This window comes from Eleutherodactylus coqui, chromosome 2 (genome assembly GCF_035609145.1).
Source record: "Eleutherodactylus coqui strain aEleCoq1 chromosome 2, aEleCoq1.hap1, whole genome shotgun sequence".
In the NCBI taxonomy this organism is placed as follows: domain Eukaryota; kingdom Metazoa; phylum Chordata; class Amphibia; order Anura; family Eleutherodactylidae; genus Eleutherodactylus; species Eleutherodactylus coqui.
The window spans coordinates 143941569-143961847 of record NC_089838.1 but is presented as its reverse complement, the minus strand read 5'-3'; the positions used below and the strand labels follow the sequence as shown (position 1 = coordinate 143961847).

At 40.3% G+C, this 20279-nt stretch overlaps 1 protein-coding gene across 3 annotated transcripts in view; it reads left to right on the top strand.

The window, feature by feature from the left end:
* USP15 (ubiquitin specific peptidase 15) overlaps positions 1-19505 on the top strand; it is an 84172-nt gene extending 64667 nt beyond the window's left edge. For all 3 annotated transcript variants that reach the window (XM_066591704.1, XM_066591705.1, XM_066591703.1), the window contains 11 exons: positions 678-761; positions 854-948; positions 3278-3469; positions 3646-3761; positions 7039-7311; positions 9109-9179; positions 10422-10537; positions 13896-14045; positions 15440-15543; positions 17257-17345; positions 17528-19505. In XM_066591704.1, coding sequence (XP_066447801.1) covers positions 678-761; positions 854-948; positions 3278-3469; positions 3646-3761; positions 7039-7311; positions 9109-9179; positions 10422-10537; positions 13896-14045; positions 15440-15543; positions 17257-17345; positions 17528-17713 — 1476 coding nt within the window. In that variant the 3' untranslated portion in view covers positions 17714-19505. The remainder of the gene's footprint in view (positions 1-677; positions 762-853; positions 949-3277; positions 3470-3645; positions 3762-7038; positions 7312-9108; positions 9180-10421; positions 10538-13895; positions 14046-15439; positions 15544-17256; positions 17346-17527) is intronic.
* Positions 19506-20279: the final 774 nt, after the last annotated feature.

Sequence of the window (20279 nt, the reverse complement as noted above, 5' to 3'; positions counted from 1 at the left end):
CAAATACGGGAGATGAAATAATACCTCGGCATCGCCACTTATTGGAAGGCAGCATTCCTTCAAATCAATGTATGACTTTTTAACAAGTCTGTAAAGCAATGATTGGGAATAGAAAACCTAGCCAAAAAAACCACAGAAATGTTTATGGTAGACATCTAAATTCTATCGTGATGCAGAAACAGTTGTCATAGTGTCCGTCTGTCTTCTATTTACTATCTATGGGCAGCTTTTGACATCAGTAAGATATGATTAAATCCCCTACATTAAGTAATGACTAGAGATGAGCGAGCAGGCTCGGTAAAGGCGGGGGAGAGAGAGAGATCTCTCTCACTCTCCCCCCGCTCCCTCCTGCATTTCCTCTGACGAGTATGCAGTTACTCGAGCAGAGCGATGCTCGCTCGAGTAACTGCCTTTACCGAGCGTGCTCGCTCATCTCTAGTAATGACCCTTCACAGTATATTTACATAATGTGGTGTCTGGTCTGACTTAGGTGCATTTAGCTCATGTGATATTGGTTTACATACAGGTAATAAGAATAAAAAATTCTGGCAGCATGAAAAGGGTATTTTTTGTTTGTCATGCACTATTAGCTCAGTAATTAGAAATAATTCTTTACAATTAAATGTTTACTAATTCAGAGTTTTTGTTCTGATGCATTAGTTTGTGTCTTCTTTTAGTACAAAGTAGTCGTTCCAAAGATTGGAAACATTATGGACCTTTGCACAGCCCTTTCTTCACTGTCTGATATTTCACCAGAGAAGGTATACGGTCTGAAGATGTATTTATTGTTTTACTCTTTATGCTCCAAGAACAACAAAAAAATATGTATCTTTTTTTTTATTTTGATTTTCAGATGGTAGTCACCGATATTTACAATCACAGATTTCACAGGATATTTGCTATGGATGAAAACCTGAGCAGCATTATGGAGCGGGATGATATTTATGTGTAAGTTTGAGTATGTTCTAGGAATGCAGAATTAATTGAACAAAAGACTAATTGCAAAATATAACATGAATAGAATTATTTAAAGCTTCATATAAGATGTGTGTAGTGAGCCAAGGAAAAAACACATTAAAAATAGAGATAAGCGAGCACGCTCAGTTAAGGCAGTTACTCGAGTGAGCATCGCTCTTCTCGAGTAACTGCTTACTGGCCTGAGCAGATTCGGGAGGGGCGGCGGGGTGTAGTGGGGGGGAGAGAGATCTCTCTTACTCTCCCCCCCTGCTACCTGCCGCTCCCCCGAATCTGCTCGGACCAGTAAGCAGTTACTCGAAAAGAGCGATGCTCACTTGAGTAACTGCCTTAACTGAGCGTGCTCGCTTAGCTCTAATTAAAGGGTTTTCTGTCATTTTAATATTTATGACCTATCACACAAACACCAATCAGCCATAACATTTAAACCACTGACCGTTAAAGTGAAGAATGTATAGTAGGTTTGATAATGGCACTTGTCAAAAGGGACCAGATATATTGGGCAGCAAGTGAATAGTCTGTTCTATTGATTTGTCGGAAGGAGTAAGGTGGGCATGTATAAAAATCTGAGTGATTTTGAAAAGGGACGAATTGTGATGACTAGATGACTGGCTCAGCAACGATAAAGCGGCAGGTCTTGTAGGATGTTCCTGGTATTTAGTCATTAGTACCTACCAATAGTGGTCCAAGAAAGGATAATAGGTGGTAGAGTCGTGAGCTCCTAAGACTCATTGTTGCACATTTTGAGTTACTGGAAGCCCACCCCAAAGAAGAGCTTCTGCCGCACAGATTACTGAAAAAGTTTTTCAGAAGTTAGTCAGAACACGCAGTGCATCGCTGCTTGCTGTGCGTTACTCAATATTAGGCAGGTAAATGCAGCACTTTAATACAGAAAACGATAGGTTGCGTCTGCCTCGGCCTTAATGCAGGGTGAAATCTGTGTGACAACTGTGTGATTTTATGTATACCCATACATACAATGTGTGTGTGGAGATGGATGATATACTATGGCCATCACCATTTGTACCTTTGGATGTGGCAGTGCGAGGTGCTGCAGTACCGGACACTATTACAAACAAATGTATTTGCGCTGTGCCATGGTAAACAGCCTTTACAGTATTTATTAGACTAAAATACAAGACTGCTGGTTCAGATATGTGTTTCAGCAGAGAAAAACTCTTTAACAATATAACGACACTAAAGGCCCATTTTACACATAACGATTATTGCTCAAAATTCGCTCTAAAGACATCTTTTGAGCGATAATCACTGTGTAAATGTGTGCCCATCGTGCATTTACCGTGCTCTTTTCGTCCATCGCGGAGTTCAGCTCAGCTTAAAATCCATCGAGACTGATGAGACGGACCACACGCTCAGTTCTCCGCAGCAGGGCTGATAACATTCTTTCAGCAGCAGTCCTGCTGGAGAACAGTAATGAGGTATTTAGAGAACAGACCACCCACTGTTCTCTAAATACATGCAAATGAAGCTAGTTAGCCACTGAAAGGGCTGATTAGCACATTAGTAGTGAATGCAAAATGATCCCTCACAACTGTCAGTTTCTGACAAATTTTGAGTGATTATCTGTGTGTGTAAATAGACCTTTAATACATGGCTTGTCAGAACAGTCAGCAATCAGCTTCCCCTTCAGCTGTAGTTTTTTAGCATGGAGAGTGAAGATCCTCTGTAGGTGCAAGCGAATGTGCTGGTAGGACTAATATCAGAGAGAATGTAAGATCCAGTATTAAATCTAAAACCCCCATCAGCCACTGGTGCGTTACAAGCTTGCACACTTATCATTTATTTTAATGCGCCATTGATTCCAGGACCGTGTACATATGACTAAGAGCCTGCGTGCTTGAAACACCTAATCGACTGCAATATTCTTCTCTACACTACTAAATACTGATAAATTTGTCCTCGTGTGGGGGAGGGGGTTGTTTATTTTAGTGCAACTAGAGCGCTAAATCTTCTCATCTGTAAAGCATTTTCCCATTACATTCTAAATACCTGCATTCAAAATTCAGTTTTAGTTCATTGATCCACTCATTTTCTCAAATAACTAGATTTATAGACTTTGAGGAAAAAAATCTGCTCCTATTCAGAAATTCTTGCTCTAGACGAGCAAGTTTACCTTTTGGGCTACTTACTTTTGTGGGCTTTGTCACCTCTTTGGATGAAGCTGATCACTGTCACATGCTCCATATCCGAATGCATTATAATACGGAAACCAATCTCCCAATACAGCATGCAATATAAAATCTGATGTGATTTATCACACTATATATACTTATATTTTTAGATTTGAGACATCTATCAATAGAGCAGAAGATACAGAACAAGTCATAATTCCTATTTATTTGCGAGAGAAGTTCCGCCATACTAGTTACAGCCATCACCATGGATCAACATTGTTTGGCCAACCTTTTCTTTTAACCGTGCCTAGAAACATCACTGAAGATAAGCTATATAACTTGCTCTTAACGAGGATGTGGTATGTATTCAGAGGCTGGGAAATCCATTAAATACCCTAGTTTTTTTCAGTGAACTGCTTTCAAGCTTGAAGTCTTGTTGCTGAATATCCATTGTCGTGCTGTACTGGACTATGTAGCAATCTGCTGCTTCTAGCATGTAATTGTCCGCTCTCCTTTTATTTTATGCTGCCTGAAGCCGATACGTAAAGATCACAAACGACAGTGAGGAAAATGATGGCCCTTTACACTGTAATAAAGAACATACTGTAAATGGGAATGGCCCAAATGGTGTCCATGAAGAAGGTTCCCCAAGTAAGTTACAGGGAAAGAGTTCAGAAAACTCACAATGACACAATTTGCTGTAATTGATACGGTGGTTCTTATTTTCACCACTTGCTGTTGCTACTGCACATACCTTGAATGATTTTGAAGTGAATTATATTTCGTATGTCTGCAGCCAGAGGTATTTAACGTATATCACCATTAGCTTACAATCCTTTAACCCTTTCCAATCCAATTTGTATCCTGGTTTTCCTAGGGGGCTTACTCTTTTTCTGCCGTTATACAACAGCGCTATCTGCTAGCTAAAGCCAGTACTGCATGAGGTGACACGTTGGATAGGCTCCAACAGCAGAGAGGCTGGCAATATACAGTAAGAGAACCTCGACGGACGTCTTCCAACATCGGAGCTGTACAGCCTTAAGTCATAATGTCTTTAGACGTCACAGTGGATTGGAAAGAGTTAATATACTTAGATCTAAGTCAGAGTTATGAGATAAGTTTGTAGAAGTTGTTTTGGGGATTAAGGCTGGGACTCCATGGTGACTTTTGTTTGTGTGATGATCGTAACAAAACGGCGCATGTCTTTATAAGGAAAAAACGTTGTGCTGGACTCCTGCTAATCACAAGAATTGTTGCAGTTGGTATATAACTTTTCAGATTCTTAAGGAAACACTGATCTCCTGTGCCAATCATGGTAAGGCGATTTTACTGTCACTGTTCCAATTTTACCACCACAACTATACAGCCAATAGACATCATGGAGCCCTAGCCTAAGACCAGGCTCACATGAGCGTAATTTGCAGCATGTGAGAGACACGCGTGGCACGCAGCAAGTACGCCATGACATTGCATTCTTGCTCCGTGCCACCAATCGCCATACACTATCTTGCTGTGCATGAGTGCGAAATACACGCCAGGATAGAGCATGCTTTAATTTAACTTTTGCACTTATTGTGCGCAATTCTTCTGAGCGGCAACATGACGGCCTATGGTAAACTGGTACAGCATATTACGAGTGTAAAACCCATGTGTCCATTGGTTTTACAGAAACGTCTCCATTAATATGACCTTGGATTTCTATGGATTTTTTTTTCCTGATTGCAAGTGTCATCAGTTGTGATTAGAGATGAGCGAGCGTACTCGGAAAAGCACTACTCGCTCGAGTAATTTGCTTTATCTGAGTATCGCTGTGCTCGGGTCTGAAGATTTGGGTGCCGCTGCGGCTGACAGGTGAGTCGCAGCGGGGAGCAGGGGAGAGTGGGCGGGAGAGCGGGAGAGAAAGGCCTCCTTCCCACGAACGGATTTACGCTGCGTAAATTCGCGGCAAAAATCCGCTGCGTTGCACCCTGCTATTAGGTTCTATTGAACCTAATAGCACCATGCTCACGATGCGTAATTCCACCGCGGAATTACGCACCGCGATTTCTCCCGTCCTCACCCGCAGCATGCTCTATTTGCTGCGGGTGAGGACGGGCTGTACGCGCTGACGGCTTCCATTGCAGTCAATGGAAGCCGTCCGTTCACGCTATCTCCCGCTGTAACCAGCGGGAGATAGCGTGAAAAAACGCTTCCCCACCTACCGCTGCAGCGTCATTTGACGCGGCCGGCGCGTCACGTGACACTGCCGGCCGCGTCACGTGACGCGGTGGGCGTGTCACACGACGCGACGGCGGTGGGCGGGGAAGCGTTTTCACGCTATCTCCCGCAGGTAAGTATAGGGGCTCTGGGGGGCGCCGTGACGGGCTTCACTGCGTAATATTACGCGGCGGAGCCCGTCACGCTCGTGGGAAGGAGGCCAAAGATCTTGCCTCCGTTCCTCCCCGCTCTCCCCTGCAGCTCCCCGCTCCGTGCCGGCACCCGAATCTTCAGGGACGAGCACAGCGATACTCGGATAAAGCAAATTACTCGAGCGAGTAGTGCTTTTCCGAGTACGCTCGCTCATCCCTAGTTGTGATCAGTTAACTTATGTACCCTATCGGGTCGCCTGCTACCATTGCAGGAAAACAGTAAAGGAATGTTCAGGGTTTTTTGTTGCTAAAGAAAGTCTGTCATCAGCATAGACCTCCTTCATGTTGGGGTATCTAAAGGGCCTTATTACACTGGGCAGTTATCACCCAATGGTCATTCTTACAATTATATTCTTGATAATTCTCTAGTGAAAATATAATAAGTGATCCAATAACTGATTATAAGTTGTTCTTTTGTTGTTGATTGCATCTTTTTTGCTCACCTAAAAATCATTGTTTGTTGGCGAACAGGAGATGTGCCGCTGACAATAATGGGAACTGTATGAGGGCAGGAACAAACGATCGCACACAAACAAAAATAAAGGGTAATAACTGAAACCTGTAATTGCAATGAAATGAGTGCTGATTGACTTCCTGTATTGTCAATTGTTTATCTACCCATGTAAAAGGACTCCAACAAATGCCCTAAGATGAAGGAGCAAGCAGATGCTCCATTACTCACTGAGGCCCTCCAATCCCACTTGTGGCACTATTGAGAGTCTATTAGGTATTCTAATTGAGCATCCATAGCACTTTACTATGTAAGGTGACGTGGATGTGGGCAGTCGGCTGGGTCAAATGCCCGCTTGGCATGCAGGGAGTGCTTTCTAGTGGTGCCTCAAATGGGGTTGTTCAGCGAGCTTAGGAGCACTATTTCATTTGTTTGTCAATTCTAAAATTAAAATGACTTATCCTGGTGACAAAATGGCTTTACAGACAGTGATGTGCTGTAGAATCCATTGTGGATGGGGTTTTTTTCCATCTTTAATTTAACCAATTAAAGGGGGAGACGATGTGAAAAATTAAAACTGACCTTGTGGCACAGCCTGAATGAAAGATTACAAAAAGTATCAACAGTGGTGCACAGTGACCAGTTATATAGAAAACGCAGGATCCATTATGCTTTGTGTTTGGATCCATTTGTAAAGAGAGTAATGCTTGAATCAATAGTCATGTGATCTTAGTTATCCAATCAGCATGCTGGACCATTTACCCTTTACCGTCCTTGTAGCCTAATGTTATTAGGACATTTGCTAAATATTTGATTCATCCTATAGTTGCATGGTACCAAATGATACACAATAAGTGGTTTGCCTTTACATCATCTTAGTATCTTCTTTCCTAATACTTTTGTGTCAGTCTCAATAGTACAATATTGAATATGGGAAATGTACCTTCAGGATGAGCTTGTACACTGTGCCAGCTTTGCTTTTTAGGGGAATTGTTCTTCATTTATAATGTATTCAGTACAAAGTGCTATTTTAGTAGACATTGTGATAAAAGTGTGACTGATTTCTAAGGTGAAATGGAAACTGATGAACCTGATGATGAGTCTAGCCAGGATCAGGAGCTTCCATCGGAGAATGAAAACAGTCAGTCAGAAGACTCTGTTGGAGGGGATAATGACTCGGAAAATGGATTGTGCGAAGAAACCTGCAAAGGACAATCGGTCACAGGGCAGAAAAAACGCTTGTTTACATTCCAGTTTACTAATTTGGGCAACGCTGACATCAGTTACATCAAAGATGATACTCGATACATCAGGTTTGATGACCGACAACTCAGGCTAGATGGTAAGTTTGTTGCTAGATGATATGTTTTTGTTCCAGTGTTGTATATTTTGTATAGTTGTTTAAAGTTTGTAAAACTAAGGCTGCCTGTCCACGGCCGTTGTGGTATCCGCCGCGAGAGCCGCGCCTGGGAGCAGAAGCCCGCAGACGGATCTCCGCAGTCAGCCTATCTGACAGATTATTCACTGGGTATATCCCTTAAAATATAACTTTTATTAATCAATAAATATAAAATGATTGGGCCTCACAAAAAACAGACAAACTGGAACTAACAAACACAGAGCAAGAATTTTAAACCCTGGAAAAGGACCAGAGAAAATATATGCAATTGACACCTCTATTACAATGCAGAAGTATCCTGCAACGTGAGACACTCTAATGCACTCTTTTTCAGTCACCATTGGGGATGGATGTCACCCAATAAAGATTAGAGGACCATATTAGGATGCGTCCTTCACAAAAAGATGAAAGGAGGATGATCGTTCCATCAAGGTAAGTGGTTTACGGAACACCTCCAATGGTGACGTACATTCGGGCTCCTATTGTGTCTCATCAACAAGGATCAGAATTATTAGAGGTGAAATGACAAGAGGCCACCAGGCCTATGTCTTCTTAGTACACAAACCCTCTTAAATAAGAGATAAAATCTGGTTCTTGACCAGGTAACTGCCCTATCTGGATAATAGCACCGGGCTAAAGATGCTGAAACAGTAGGACACCAGCAGCAGCCTATGATAGGTCCTTGTCCGTGATGAAAAAAGAACTGTATATAGTTTTGTTTAGAATGGACAAACCACAAGCAAAGCTTCTGCTGATGCCCCCCGAGAAAAAATACACAAGTGGCTGATTGATAACCTGTGGTTGATAATCTATCAGCCACTTGTGTATTTTTTCTCGGGGGGCATCAGCAGAAGCTTTGCTTGTGGTTTGTCCATTCTAAACAAAACTATATACAGTTCTTTTTTCATCACGGACAAGGACCTATCATAGGCTGCTGCTGGTGTCCTACTGTTTCAGCATCTTTAGCCCGGTGCTATTATCCAGATAGGGCAGTTACCTGGTCAAGAACCAGATTTTATCTCTTATTTAAGAGGGTTTGTGTACTGAGAAGACATAGGCCTGGTGGCCTCTTGTCATTTCACCTCTAATAATTCTGATCCTTGTTGATGAGACACAATAGGAGCCCGAATGTACGTCACCATTGGAGGTGTTCCGTAAACCACTTACCTTGATGGAACGATCATCCTCCTTTCATCTTTTTGTGAAGGACGCATCCTAATATGGTCCTCTAATCTTTATTGGGTGACATCCATCCCCAATGGTGACTGAAAAAGAGTGCATTAGAGTGTCTCACGTTGCAGGATACTTCTGCATTGTAATAGAGGTGTCAATTGCATATATTTTCTCTGGTCCTTTTCCAGGGTTTAAAATTCTTGCTCTGTGTTTGTTAGTTCCAGTTTGTCTGTTTTTTGTGAGGCCCAATCATTTTATATTTATTGATTATTAAAAGTTATATTTTAAGGGATATACCCAGTGAATAATCAGTCACATAGGCTGACTGCGGAGATCCGTCTGCCTCTGTGAATTATATGTGACAGATTGGCTGATTGCGGAGAATCGCAGCAATTCGCAGCATGCTGCGAATTGCCAACCACGAGCGGAGAATCGCTATGATTCTACACTTGTGGACAGGGGGGGCTGCGCTTTCCATAGCAAGGCTAAAATGGCCGTGGACAGGCAACCTAAGTTGGAGAGACATGTCAGTATAAAATACTCACAGTCTATTATGTTATGTCGTAGAAAGCTCCTACCTTGCCTTGGACTGGGATCCTAAAATGAAGAAAAAGTACTTTGACGAAAATGCAGCAGAGGTATGTATTTGCAGTAAAGTACTGTACAGACCATTGGAGATGCAGATTCCTCAATTATGTCTACAAGGGTCACTTACTAAAGAAAACAGAATGGAGAAACCAGAAAGACAACTTCTGCATTCATTTTTCAATTACACATGCATTTTTTGTGTCTTCCCACTAAGACAGTCTGTATTGTTTGTGCCTATAACCTGCAATGCTCACATGTACCCTGGTTGTGGCAGTAGGCAGTCCCCTGCCCTTCTGCATCTAGGATCACATTTTTTTCTAGGTCTTCGCACCAGTAACTTTATAATGAAGTAATATATTTCACACTATGTTCTGACTGCTGATTAACACTTATAAGGGGTTCTGCCTGTGCCCAACCCTCTTCATGCTGTTAGCTGGTCTCCTTGTGATCTGATATACACTCAAGAGAAACCATGGAAGTAGGTGGTCAAAGCTGCACCGTTTACCAATTCCCTTCTAATTCCGTAATGATTCATTCAGAAAATCGTTCAAATAAGCGAAACTAAATGATCGTTCAGTTGAAACGCAGCTAACGACTGAACGAGAATTTATCATTCATAGTTCCGTTTCAGTCGGCATAAAAATCATTGTCGGCTAGTCCACTTTTCGTGAAGTTTAAACACTAATCATTCAGTGTTTCACATAGGAATGTGAAGCACTAAACGATTAGTGAGCGAGAACTGCACTATTCCCAAAGAGAATTGTGCAGTTTAAATGGATGCTAATATACAACTTCTTAATGTATCAGTTCAAATAAATTGAAAAACATTACAATTTACCTAAAACATGCCCTACCAGGTATTTTCACAGGCCCTGCCAGGTCACAGGGACTTTGTTTATACTCCATTCATAGGGCCTGAGGCAGGGAGCAGTTTCAATATATGTATATTTATGGCCCTATAGCCACGCACCTATACTAACAGCCGCATTCAGAGAAACTTCCGGTTAATAAATGTTTAAGCCCTTGCTGAACATTGAACCTATGGAGCGTTAATGAACAGAAGTCGCTTGCTTATGATGTCTTACTATTTTATACCAAGCACTGGGTCTGTTATGATGAAGCATGATTTGTTAGTATATTGAGATACACTGTTGTACTATAGTTATGTCCCTGAATAGGCACGTTGAAAATACAATAAACATGCAAAATAATAAACAATAACAAAAAAAATATAGTAAGGAAACTTCACAAAACGTACTTATATAGAATAAAATTTGCTTTGTATTTTTTAGGACTTTGAAAAGCACGAAAGTGTGGATTTCACTCCCCAGAAAAAGTCCTTCATGAAATTAAAAGATTGCATTGAACTTTTTACTACAAAGGAAAAGCTAGGTGCTGAGGACCCATGGTAAGTGTGCTAGTTTTAAAAGGGATCAGTCATGGCATGCGAATCGGACCATATCACCCGCATGACCATGAGTGAAAATTTAAAAAAAAATTCACATTAAAGTGCAGTACAATGCTAGTCAATGTAGTTTTCAAAACTCCACCTAGCGGAAACATCACTGTGGTCAGCAGTATACCAGTTGTGACTCAAATTTGCTGTTAATGTGTAAGTTGCATGCTTACCCCTCTGGTTAAAATAAATCAAACTTAGATCCCCTGTAGTGTTTAATAGAGATCGGATTCTTGCATTTGTAATACGAACACTAAGATGCTGCAGCATCACATTTTTGTGGATTAAGGCCCATTTGGACACCACAGTTATTGCTCAAAATGCGCTCAAAAGCCATCTTTTGAGCGATAATCGTTTAGTGTAAATGTGCCCATCTTTCAGTTTTCTGCCAAACAACTGTCTTCAGTTTGGCTTGAAATCCATCGTTCAGCAGAACAGCTGATAAGACGGACCGCACGCTGTGCTTGGCCCAGGGACTGCTGAGAATAGCTGATTGCATCCTATGTCACCCCTCCCCCCCCCCCCCCCCCGGCAGAACAAAAGGAATTTATTCGGAAAACAGCGGACGGTCTGTTCCCTGAATACAGCTCCCAGCTGCTCACACGCTACTAATTGGTACTAATAGGCATTAGTACCAGTTAGCAGATTATGCAAAATGATCACTCAAAAGCCATCTTTTGAGCGATCATCTGTGTGTCTAAACGGGCCTTTACTCAGATGTCAATTGTGACATCCACTTATATTCTTTCATACTCTCTGGAGATACATAGATAATAATTTTTGATTTCTGCTTTGCATTGTGTACATGCAGTATTTGAAGTCATTGTAGTGCACAACACATTTGCTTGTCTTCCAATGGATATAAGCTCTTCCCTTTTCAAATTCAAAGAAGCTTTATTGGTAGGACCAAATAAATATTAGCATTACTAAAGCCGCCATGCGTATAATATATCTGTCTCACATCTGACTGAACTTATGATGCTGATAAAATGCTGTTGCATGCCATGATTGTCTCTCCATGTGATTACCACCACCCGCTGTGGCATTGTGCCGAATGGACTCCAGCATCTTCACTCCGTGGCTCTGGGCCTTGTTCCCAAAGTGCAGATTCTGAATGTTTCATATGGAAAATGTATACATCTTTTTAATTCTATTCCTTCTCCCATTAGGACCCATTGTTGATTTGGGCTAAAAGAAGAGAAAATTACATTAAAAACTGCAGTGTGTGAAAACTGCCTTGCATATTAATGATATATTAAAACAAGGTCTTTTTTATAATGCACTTTTAAAAACTCTTTTCTATATTTTGTCAGATTTCACACAATATTTTACCTTTTTTTTGTTTTTTCATTCCTTTTCTCAACTGTAATTTGCTTTTCAGTACATTTTTGCAAACCATATGTCTTTGAAGTTCCTAATTAGCATAACAATGATGTATCCCACTGTGGAGAAAGGCCATAAAACTCGTGCTTCTGCCCTGTCTCCACAAGTTTTGATAGAAAAATGCCGCATTTAGATAGAACGATTATCGTTCAAATGAGCAAAAGTGAACAATTATCATTTGATCTAAAGGTGACCCAACGATGAGCGCGAATCGCTCACCTCTCGTTCAGTTTCAGCCAGAATAATTATCGTTAGCTTATCATTGCATTTAAACCCTTCTCGTGCAGTGTTTCACATGGGAGCAGAACAATTCTCAATGATGAATCTGTCTGTGTATATAGACTGTACAAGCACAAATGAGCTGGTGATGACGTCAGCAACTCGTTGCCAATCATTCAGCGTAAAAGGAACCTACCTAATTATTTCCATGATGTCCTTTTGTTATCTCGGTGTGAGAGAGATCACTATGATAGAGTTGGGTCTGAAATCCCCTTTCACCCCTGTCAAATGGGGATTCTAATATAATATGAGGGTTGACAGACTAAACAGGATGTATGCAAGTAAATACAGTGGAAAATAAGTTTGCACAATGTGCAGTCCTGTTATAATTGTTACCGTTCCTCACTTAGCACTAGCATATTCTGCAATACTGTACAAGGAAGGTCTACAATTACTGTCCTTATTGGGTCTCACAATCTATTTTATCTCAGACATGCATGAAACAAGTGTGAGAACATGCACTGCCCTTGATGACAGTGCTGTGACCCTGGCACCATTAGGTAAAGTCTGGTGCAAGCTCCGAGTCATGGGAAGTCATTCAGTTGCACATTTACTGTATGAGAACAACTGAACGATCGGGAATTTAAACCGAATGAGTAGCGAACGAGCCAACAATGGTTTTCATGCTTGCATGAAATGAACGAGAAGCGAACAAATAATTATTCATCATTTGATCATTGGCCGTGTTTACACGGAACTATTTTATTTTATTAACTATAATCGTTCCATCTAAATGCACCTTAAGCTGGCGGGGAGGAGCTCTCCTACTGTTCGTTAGGGTTGAATATTGTATAGCAGGTGCCAGACATGCAAGAATTCCATTTTGCTGGTTCTGCAACCTGACCACGCATCGAGTGAAAATCTATTCCTTGCTGTTGCCCTCGCTTGGATGGAACAAGCATGTGTCCTTTTACCCCAGCTGTGGTCATCCAAATCTAAAATCTCACAATCTATATGTAAACCGAATGTTGTTTGTTTTCACTCTTTATATAGCTTGTAGAGAAGAGCGAGCATACACGTAAAGGCAAATTACTCAAGCGAGTATCGCCTTTTTCGAGTACATGCCTGCTTGCCTGAAGAGTGGAGGGGGACAGGGGGGAAATCTCTCTCTCTCTCCCCTGCTCACTCTCACAACTCACCGCTCCCCCTTCCCCGCCGGCCCCTGAATCTTTTCGGATGAGCAGGCATGTGCTCGAAAATGGCGATACTCGCTCAAGTAATTTGCCTTAACGAGTTTGCTCACTCATCACTAATAGCTTGCAATTAGAGAAGACTCCATTATTTTGTGTAAATTAGATGATAAACTACATTTCTATAGTTTTGTTTCAGAAATGAGAAAACTCCATAGAATTGATAATGTGATGCAGAACAGATATTTTTTAGCATAAAATGTATTGTTCTCTTAGCATTCTCTTATGTAATATAGTACATCAGTTAATCACTAACCTAGCTTTGCTAGAAAAGGTAGATACTGTATATTTCTGTATCCATTCTCTATAATCACTATAAAGGAATTTGAAAGAGGGCGCATATCACTGTAATGCATGGGCCAATTGTTTATTTCAACAGGATTATCATTCATCATTTATAACCCTTATAACGTATTGCTATACTATGAAGAACTTGAATTCTATGTATTATTTCACAGGTATTGCCCGAATTGCAAGGAACATCAGCAAGCAACCAAAAAATTAGATCTCTGGTCTTTGCCTCCAGTTCTTGTGGTGCACTTGAAACGCTTTTCATATAGTAGATACATGCGGGACAAACTGGATACATTAGTTGATTTTCCTGTAAGGTGAGTTTAAATGGAAAGGTTTTCTTGGGGATGATCATTAACCGCTTCAGGAACTAAGCTTTTTCATTTATATATTTTTAGATTTCATATACCAGTATATAGTGATTTTCAATGTTTCCTATTAAGCCCTGCTACAAGTAGGCCTTAATGGGCATCAGGCATGGCAGCCCCAAGTAGCTTTCACTAGGCTCTGGATAGCCCTTGGGTATGAAGGGAGCTCTGTTCCCCATCCCACTTCATACAACCCTCGTGACTGTACAGCATGTGTGTGTGTGTGTATATATATGTATATATATATGTGTGTGTGTATAGCGATTGGGAAGGGATTAAATATTGAAAAAATAAAAAGAACAAAAAACCCTACACATAATTGGTGTTGCCACATCCACAACAACCTGCACTATAAAGTAATACTGCTAATAGTTTATCCTGCACTGTGAATTCCATTTTTTTTCCTTTTTTTTTTTTTTTTCTTTTATGGCAAAGTAGTAGTTTTCTGTTCATCTGCTTTCAGCAAAAAAACAATAATCAGAAAGCCGTATTTAACGCAATATGGTAACAATAAAAACGAAAGTTGTCCCGCAAAAAAACAAGCTCTATTGATGGAAAATTAAAACTGCTCTGGTCTTAGAATAGGGTGACAAACATTAAAGTCTTTTTGTAAAAAAAAAATTTATATTGTGCAAAACTAGCAAAACATAATAAAACGTCTATAAATTTGGTGTAGTCAATCATAATGACACAAAGAATTAAGTGAAGAACAACGCGAACAGAGTCACTACAAAAATCTATAGTGCTTGGACAGATAAGTGGCAAAAAACGACCTGGCTGCCAAAGTCACGATGGCCGATACTGTCAGGGAGGATACTGGCATGGATATCACACAACTGAAAGGGGCAGTGCATTACCGAAAAACAGGGAGGGAGGGAGCCTTTAGGGTCGCAGAGGGTCGGGAACGACTAAACGGCTACAAACAACAATATTTTATACCATACTGTGAACGTCGTAAAAATAGATCCCCTTCCCCCAAAAATGGTGAAATGGCTTTTCTTCTATTATGACTGCTGGAACACGAAAGGGGTAATGACTTACTGGGTGTAAAATTGGTTATGTCATTAAGGGGTTAAAATGCACTTAAGGCAACTAAGTTCTGCTCCAAATATATTTATATGAGACATAAATGCAAAATCTACAATAAAAAGTGACATTTTTGGGAGAGTTTTTTAAAATGTAAAGTGTCTGTTGGGTGTTAACTCACCCCCATACGTGTGTTTTTTAGTGTATTAGTTATTTTGGTGTTACTCAAATGTTGCAGATACCTCTGTGTCTTATAATGTGTACAATATCTCGGATGTGTAATATTGTGTTCTCCTATTTTCTTGTTTACTGAACAGTGATTTGGACATGTCGAAATTCCTAATCAATCCAAATGCGGGCCCTTGTTGCTACAACTTAATTGCTGTTTCAAACCACTACGGAGGAATGGGAGGTGGCCATTGTAAGTCCCAAACCTTTTATAGCTACTACTTATTATCCACCGATCAGGGAATATACACTGCTGCAGGGCTGTAGATGCTGACCAAAATAGTTACCCGTGCACCCAGAATTTTGCAAATTACATTTTTCTGCCTTGTCACCATTTGCAACTAAACCGGTCAGCTGTAAGCAAGGAATACTCCAGACCTCTGTATCTAAGCAGACATGCCACAAGCCACGTATGTCTGCCATATGAGCTGCACACACTGCTCAGCGGTACCTGCTTCAGAGACCCTCCAGTACTGGCTGACAGGTGTGTGATATGAGTAATGTTACCAGCAGAGTGAAGGGAGGGGGCGTCAGGCTGTTGTTCATGTACTGGAGTGGGTGGGGGCACCTCGCCTCAGGCCATATACTGGAGGGGGGACGGACACCTGGCTGCAGTTCATGTGCTAAAGGAAAGGGGGGGAGCACCTAGCTGCAGTCTATCATGAGGGAGGGCTGTACCTGGCTTTAGTTCTTGTGTTGGTGAACGAGTGAATGGTCACCGCTCCTTTTAATGGGAGCGGTGGTCTGGATATGATTGTTATAGCACTGGGGGAGGGAGGGGGAGATACTCTGGACTTACTATATCTTGGGGGGTGCTCTGGATGTGCTTATTATACTAGGAGGGCGAGCACTGGATATGTATATGTATTTTCATACTACCGTACAGTACAGTGTGTGTGTGTGTGTGTGTGTGTGTGTGTGTGTGTGTGTGTGTATATATATATATATATATATATATATATGTGTGTATTTATATATATATACATATATATAAAATATATGCGTATATTTAAATTTGTAAACAGAAAATTTAATTTGGCTCCTAAATTTTTGAGTTTAGGCTTCTGGGTAATTCTCTTTAGTCTAGAGTACTGTACTGGTTATTTCACTAATCTTATCAGAAAATCAAGGCATCTTGCCATATATCACTTGTTGACTGGCCTGTGTGGCTGGCAGTTCCATGTGCCCAGAAGCTATGTGGAGGCACATGGAGCCCCTGCAGCAGCCAATTCTGGAGCCCTAAGTACTCCATGTGGTGCTTCATATGGCATCATACAGCGTCTGATGGAGCATACCACGATTTATTTTGTCTGCCGCATGTATTCAATAACCTCGTGAGTCCTAAGAGTGGAGCTTCAACTACACAGCTATAGCTGGTACACCCAACACCCATGATGCACAGCGAGTTCCTAGAGGGTACGTGCCTTTTTATGTACACTTTTTTTTAAACAATTACTTTTTATGCTTTTTAAAAATCTATGCTAATTATTATGTTTTTATTGTGCAGGGTTTTCTCTCCTGCTTAGCTGTTGGGTACCATTGAAACCAAGATTCGAGAGGGGAAGATTTATTTTTTTTATTTGATGAGAATAGGTTGAGCTCTTAAGGACTTTCACCTTACGGCCAGCTTCAGATGTGGCGGATCTGCTGTGCATTTACTGTGTGAATTCCAAGCGCAACCCATACAGGTGATAGGGTTTTGAAAACCCAATCCACATGTAGTGGGAACTTTTCACATGGGAGTCGGAGCCGGCAAATGTGCAGCTCAATCTGCTGCAAAATCTATATGTAGCATGGAATATCCTGCCACATCTGAACTTGCCGTATAATTGATGTGGAAACACTTGTGAAGAACAATCACAGGAAAGCGTTGTTTGATGTCTCTTTATCTTGTCTTTTCTCTTAGACACTGCCTTTGCAAAAAATAAAGATGATGGGAAATGGTATTATTTCGATGACAGCAGTGTTTCCACTGCATCGGAAGATCAAATAGTGGTGAGTTTACTATATGTACAAACTGATCTGTGCAGCCTATAGAGATTGCGAATTAAATTTTAGAAGATCCCTGGATAATAAAAGGCTAGACGGAGAAATCTTCAATTGTCATTCCAGGACAGTCCTTTAAAAATGGTGGATTATTCTAAAAATTTGTTCTTTTTTGTTTTTTTTTTGCACAGTCCAAAGCAGCATATGTCCTCTTTTATCAGCGGCAAGATACTATTAGTGGAACTGGCTTCTTCCCCTTGGACAGAGAAGTCAAACAAGGTGCTTCAGCCGCCACTGGTGCCCCACTGGAAAGCGACGAGGAAACGAATGAGAATGAAAACGACCTAGAGAATGAAAACTGTATGCATACCAATTAAATAAAAGTGATAGCATTCATAGGAATGGCATTCACCTCTAATACGATGAAGTAAATGCCATTTTGGTTTCTTTACCAGAAGAAAGAAGGTGAATTTCAACTGGCAGAATGTAAACTTTTTGTGTGTTTTTTTTCTTTTTTTTTTTTTTACAAAAAACTTTTATTGCAGTGTGCCACGACAGGACAGTGCAATGAAAAGTATGTCTGAACATCTATGCTCCATATAGATTTGTCATTTTTGCTGCTCTTGCTAGTTTATGCTGTTCCATGGCATCTCTTAAATCCTCGAAGGCTCACAGTGCTTGAAGTTAAGTGTAGGGCATGTGATCTGCTGAGCCCTGGAGGGTAGGAAGAGCGATAGATACTGTGTTATCAGTTACTCTGGTGTTTCTTTCTAGATAGTTTTTTCTTTAGTTTCATTCGAGGCAGAACTAGAGCCCTTTTTTAGTGTTTTTATGTTATGCTTGATATTCTATTTACAAATATATTTTTTATTCATGTCTTTGAATCACTCTGGAATCGGTGTACACCACCTACCTGGAATCGGTGTACACCACCTACCATCTGAATAATGACATAGAAGGATAGCAAAGGTGTTTTAGCCTTTTAAGATATAGTTTTCCATTTATTTAAAGCTGTGTAATGAATTTTGGAGTTCACAATGCTGTGTCAAAAAATAGTTTGGATTGAATGTAAGTTTTCTTTGTTTTTTTTTCTTCCCCTTGCCACTTGTTGAATTCCTGTTCTATTTGCTTAAAACTGGTACTTTTTCTGATCTATTGTCAGTCAAGCATTCGATTTTCTGTTGTAAGTTCTTCCCATCCACATATTTCATTCAGGGGGCTTAAAGCTCTCATGTGACACTGTAAATGTAAAGAAAAGACCATCTCTAATGGCACTCTGTGCCGCTGACAATGACTGTGGAATAATCTTTAATAGGAGGATGTTCTTTTTAGTTCCTATAACTTTTTACAATGTTTGACTTGATCCAAGGTAGGTCTGTGGAATTTCATGTGCTCCCTTTAAAAGTCACCATGGCCTTACAACTCATCTCAAAGGGTAAATTGTTCTGAAAATAGGAAAAATGACATTTGCATGTTCAATTATCCGAACCTGTACTGTGTATATTGCAAACAAGCCTTGGATTTAATGTTGGCTAACTGCATTTAAGGGTCCAGGATGCCAAAAAAGAAAAAAAACTAGAAAACATTAAACATTTTGTAAGACAAGTTGTTTATTTGCTGCTTTACCTGTGATCTTGTTTGAAGAATGTATTGTTGTTTTGTACACTGCCTATGACGGAACTCTGTAAATGGTGGGACATGCTTTACATATCTACTACCTGACAAATTTCTTTACTGTCCCGGCAGAGGAAGACTAATTAATAAGAAGAGTAAAAAAAAAAGAAAAAAAAAAAAGTTCTTCACTTGAACCAATGTAATAAAACTACAATAGGTTTTAAATTGTGTATTGTAAATAAAAGTTCACTCTGTGAGTGCACATTTTGGTAAATTATTTTATTTATACATTAGCACTAAGAATACAAAAAAAAATGTATAAGACCAGGAGACTTGAGGGTATGGCTTTGCTTCCTAGCTCGATATTAAAGCTGATGTGATTATATCCTGGTATTTTAAAGCTGCTTTGTTTTTCTTTTTTTAATGTCAAATGTTAACCTTCTGCATGACGGAGGTTACAGGTTTGTCTGCACTTTACGTTCACTTGGGTTTACATTCAAAATGTGCATGATTAATTTATTTATATAAACTTAAATAAAGTTGTTGAAGGCCTTATGTAGTCTGGAGTTTTTTCGTATTTACTCGGAATGCAGTTTACGGAATTTCATAATATAGGAACATTTTTAATGTCCTCATTACAAATACATAGACAAAAGTAAACCTACTACATACTACTGTTATGGGAATAAATCGTATTCCAGAAGATTTCACTGATCTGCTCCAAATTGGTTATGAGAAGCTTCATGCATGAATATATGTATCTGAACTGACTGGTGTTATCCATCAGCCCACAATACTCTTCTGATTTATTCAAAGGAAATACAATACAGATATAGTTGAACATGACGCACTAATTACATGCACGCCCCCCCCCCCCCACACACACACACACACACACATTATAACAACTCATGATTGGCCTAGTATGTAATGAGGCTAATAATTAACATATGTTTACGTCCCAGGTGTGTGTTGCTATGTGAACATTTAATTCCTATATACCTATATAACTTTAATAGTATATTTGACAAGCTATATATATATTACATAATAAAGGCTGGAATAAACGCTTCTTTACTGTTCTGTGGCTACAAGTGGTTTACCCTCTTCGTAACTGGTGGCAGGGTCCCTTTAAGTTAAACCCAGTGACAGTGTGGATAAGATAAAGAACTTTAAAAAAAAAAAAAGGCAGTGCTCCTGGCATTAAGGGAGAGTTACTCCCAAAGAATAGACAGACTTACCTGGTGTGCGCGGACCGCCCTGGGTGCAGGCAACGCCTGTACCAACGCCTGTATTCCCAGTGAGCGGCGAAATTTAGAACCTCCCTGG